The sequence below is a fragment of the Dendrobates tinctorius genome, unplaced genomic scaffold (genome assembly GCF_039654945.1).
Source record: "Dendrobates tinctorius isolate UK_male_01 unplaced genomic scaffold, ASM3965494v1 ptg000342l, whole genome shotgun sequence".
Classification (NCBI taxonomy): domain Eukaryota; kingdom Metazoa; phylum Chordata; class Amphibia; order Anura; family Dendrobatidae; genus Dendrobates; species Dendrobates tinctorius.
This window is the reverse complement of record NW_027362008.1, coordinates 4,022,015-4,026,299: the sequence shown is the minus strand read 5'-3', so window position 1 is coordinate 4,026,299 and position 4,285 is coordinate 4,022,015. Positions and strand designations below refer to the sequence as shown.

Sequence of the window (4,285 nt, the reverse complement as noted above, 5' to 3'; positions counted from 1 at the left end):
AATAGATAAGATTTATGTTTTTGTCCATTGGCATTAGAGCTTTTTTGATAAAATACGGGTAGCGGGAGAATACAGAAGTACTGCGTGTATGGATGTGATTGAAATGTCAGACAATGCCTGCCATTTTCTGAAGTCTGTTTGTGGTCGGTGTCTGATATTCTCCTGGTGACCCTTTGCTACCCCTGAGGACTGAGGAAGAGGCCGCCCTAGTATACCCATGCCAGACAACCCTGGACTGCTCAACCCGTAATGACCTCCTGCCTTTCTTCTGTTATCCTGAGACATGTACCCTTCCCTGATGTGCGGAACCGGGAGCCTTGCATAACTGTTTCGTTTATGTACCATGTCTTGTTCAAGTAAACTTTATGTCTATACCTGAAGTGTGCGGTGTCATGTCATTCTGCCTCCTCGTCCACATGCTCAGCTGCCACAGACCCCGGTCGCTACTCTTCCCTAGTCTGGGTAGGCCTGGGTCCCCCCTGTGGTCCAGTGGGTCCACATTCCATCCCCACTTGGGACGCTCACCCCACATCGTCGTGGTCGTCGACGTGGAGGTGTTGGCTCGGCAGCGAACTCGTCACTAGTCGTGACATCCAGTTATCATCTGTCTATGTGGTCACAGTCCTATGGCTAATGGTCAGTTCCTACAATTCCCAGAAAATCTGAAGGACATGCATTCTCTTCCCTTTTGAGGTGAAATGTTCTAACATCTTTTTAGAAAAATATCTTTTGAATATGAACTCATGACTATTAACTTAGAGCACATTGACTTTTGGAAAGCACCCCTGTATTCCTGTCATTTTTCATTTAATTTTATCTTGTGTCCGAGGATGTGGTTGACAACTCATTGTATAACCTACCTTTTTATGTCAACGATTGTGTAACCTCCCTTTCTATTTTGCCAATTCTTATGTATTCTTCATTTCTTTTTGATCTTGTTCTATAAAAGTTCACACTGTCAATAAACCTTAGAGACGATTTGGAAACACAGCGAGCAGTCTGTCTCTCTCATTATGCTTCATTGCATAGGTACCCATAAGACAGAAACTACCCAAGTAGAAATAGAAATCTCTTCTCCGACAATGTTAAATAAATTCAAATATAAAATCCTCTGATTTTACTATGAGTGCCAAGTTTTTTCCCAACAAAGGCACAGTGAAGTCAGAGGTCTGGTGATGCTGGAAGTCCTGGCCACCCACAAGAATGATAGTGAGACTTTACATTGAGACATTTTATACCAGAATCTGTTATGAATTGGGAACTCAGGCAGTAAAATATTTTTGAGCACAAAGGGCAATCATATTCAGTCACTCAAGAGTTTTGTTTTCAAATTATTAGAATTTGTGCTGACTCATAATGATTTTATTTTTTACTGCATGCTTTCCAAAAAGTAAAAGACACATCTCTTCTTACTATAAGAATATTGTCTTTAAATTGTAAGAATAATTTGATATGTAATAGAAATGGATTGTTCAAATTAAGTATCTTTCTCCAAAAAATATATACAGTATACAAGTCACGGCAACTGGTGAATCCATTGCTGTATCAGCTGCCTGGTTATACCAGGGTCCTGCAAATTGAAAGGAATTGTGTGCAAAGCAAAAGCACAAGGATTGTCACCAGCTGCAATAATTCTTGTCAATCAAAATCATCCTGTATTTGTAAAAAATCTTGAGTCCTGTATAACCAAGGGAGTTTTCTTAACCAATGGGCATAATATCCAGTGCAAATAGCAAGATGGAGGCTCAGCATATTTATCAAATTTGGGAATAAAGTACCAGTATTATTTTTTTAGTGACAAAAAGACTGGCACTTCCAAGCTAATGTGAACAGGAGCCAACTAGCTGCAGTTACCTTCATTTTCAATAAACAAAAAAGATGCACTCTGTAGTGCTAAACCATGTCAATGTGAAATATGTAGAATGTGAATAGCAATACCATGACAATTCCTTTTCTATATCACTTTTTATGTTTTGTTACTTTTATGAAAAAAACTGACTTAAAAAATGTTTTGGGAGTGTCCCATGTTCGTATACCCGTAACTTCTATATTTTTTTCTGTTTTTCTCGAGACAAACTTTAGTAAGATTCAAGTCTGTTTTATTCATTTATTGAGCTATTTACAATAGTTCACAGTCTGCTTTGTAGACATTATTGATTAAAAAAACAAATATCATATTGCAGTTTGTCATAGATTCAACATATCAGGTTGCTTCGGTCTCTGAACATTCCTCGGCTTTCCATGGCAAGTGCATAAATTTTAGAATGTCAATGGCCGAGCCTCTCTTAGAGGCATTTATTTGAAGCAGTTCCCAGAACATTACTCTGGCCTCCACTGAAATTTTCTTCCACTTTTTTGGAGCTTTTGACAGATCCCTTCCAACCTGCCACCAGGCAAACTCTTTATAATCTCGATCACCGCGTTTTGCCCCATGCCAAGGAAAGAGTCCAGAAAGAGCATAATAAATGACTACACCAAAAGCCCAGACATCAAGACTAGGATGTAGCAACAACTGTTCTCCTGGTCTAAGGCAGCAGAGCTCTGGAGCAGTGTAGGGTTTATACCAGGGCACAAAAGGAACAAATGTGCCCTGGAGCCTGGTGAGTCCAAAGTCTGCCAGCTTTATCCAGTGACATTCTGCATCCATCAGAAGAATATTATTCGGCTTGATATCCCGATGAACCATTCCTCTGTTATGCATAAAGTCCAGAGCACTGGCGATCTGAGGAACACAACGCTTCAACATGTCCTCCTGCATGCCGACCTAAGAAAAAGACAACACAGAAGATTACACAGCTGAACAGCAGAAGGGAAAACATATCTGATATAAAAGAACAGAAGACTTATAGATATCTTCTACTAGTAGATATAATTCCTGCAGACATCAGTTCTACTCTGCTATTAATCAGATATCCTCTATAATGTGAGATTTCCACTAAAAATTAAATATCTCTCACATAGAGGATTTTACTAGCTCACACATACTCATACAACCTAAACCTGCCTAATTATGGGGGTCCCATACTGCTACTTACAGAAATATGAGTTTATTAAATCTGAGGAAATAGGGTAATGTTAGATGTCAGATCTACAATAAAGACCACTAATTTTTTTCTTCAGCAGTATGAATAATGCTTGAATATGTAAAAGTGGAGAACAGCTTAAGATCTTACTTTAGGTACAAGGATGGACTGGAGATTTCCGGCCGGTGCCACTTCCTGAACAAACACAAAATCCCTACTGGTATGGAAGAAGATGTCGTGAGTAAATATGATGTTCCGATGAATGCTGAGGGTTTGTGAAATGCAATATTCCAGAAAGAAGTTGTCTTCTGGAGTCTTCTTCTTTGCCATCATTTTAATTGCCACGGTCTGTCCTGTTGAATAAACATTATAATTGTTAATGTTCATCCTCATCATATTCCATAACACTTTTAAAACCATATAAACAACCTGATCAATCACTTTACACAGGAGCATTCATAAGACTAGAGGGTAGTGGTGCAGAATACTAATGACACGTTGTAGATAGGATACAACTAGGGTCATACTTAATGATTGTTAACAAGTACAGTTTGTCAGGGTACAAGCAGATTTCAATTTCATCTTTCACATTCATCTAAAACCACCCTGATGGCTCAGTCATCTTCATAGTCATCATCCATCATCATCATCTCACCTGAATGTTTGTGTTTTCCCATGTGTACATTTCCAAAAGATCCAGTCCCAAGTTCTAGCAAAAGTTCAAAGTGGTCAGTCACTTCCATCATCTTCAGGTTCTTGGAAGTTTCTGATATCAGATGAAGAAGGTGTTTTGCCGTGTTCTTGCTTGCTTCCTTGATGTTGGTGGCCATTCTGAATAAAATGAAATGAGATATGGCATTGAATAAAGCATGAAACATCTTTGAGACCCATAATAACATACTGTAATCACCTCGTGTAAACTGCGACTAGAAATGCACAATTGTATAATAGTGTGCAGTCACTGTAATAATGTTCCAGCATTGCATAATTCCCCAGGGATCTGCAGTAATACCATCTACTATATGCTGTGCTATACTTATCATATATTCACCTTTGTAGATGGAGATTGAAGATGTCTACTGCTACTGAAAGAGATGATAGTCGGTGCTGAACTCCTCCTGTACACCAACAAGTCTACAACTTGATGCTCCTCAGAGGCCAGTTCTGACCACAAATAATACCTGGAGTGAAGTAGATGTCACTGAGAGGAGGAAACAGTTTATATCTGGGAAGAGCAGGGGGTTGTTAATTAGTGGGATATT

At 39.1% G+C, this 4,285-nt stretch overlaps 1 protein-coding gene across 1 annotated transcript; it reads right to left on the bottom strand.

The window, feature by feature from the left end:
• Positions 1-2,203: 2,203 nt before the first annotated feature.
• Positions 2,204-3,853, bottom strand: LOC141074899 (serine/threonine-protein kinase SBK1-like). Its single transcript, XM_073562208.1, has 3 exons — positions 3,679-3,853; positions 3,174-3,376; positions 2,204-2,764 (listed from the first exon to the last, which is right to left on the bottom strand). The coding sequence occupies exons 1-3, from the start codon at positions 3,851-3,853 to the stop codon at positions 2,204-2,206; spliced, it is 939 nt and encodes a 312-aa protein (XP_073418309.1).
• Positions 3,854-4,285: the final 432 nt, after the last annotated feature.

Excerpts from the sequence above, each read along its gene's own strand:
- LOC141074899 (XM_073562208.1), bottom strand. The coding sequence starts at position 3,853 with ATGGCCACCAACATCAAGGAAGCAAGCAAGAACACGGCAAAACACCTT. Across the intron at positions 3,377-3,678 it reads GGGAAAACACAAACATTCAG|GACAGACCGTGGCAATTAAA; the intron begins GTGAGATGATGA and ends TTTATTCAACAG. Across the intron at positions 2,765-3,173 it reads AGTCCATCCTTGTACCTAAA|GTCGGCATGCAGGAGGACAT; the intron begins GTAAGATCTTAA and ends TCTTTTTCTTAG.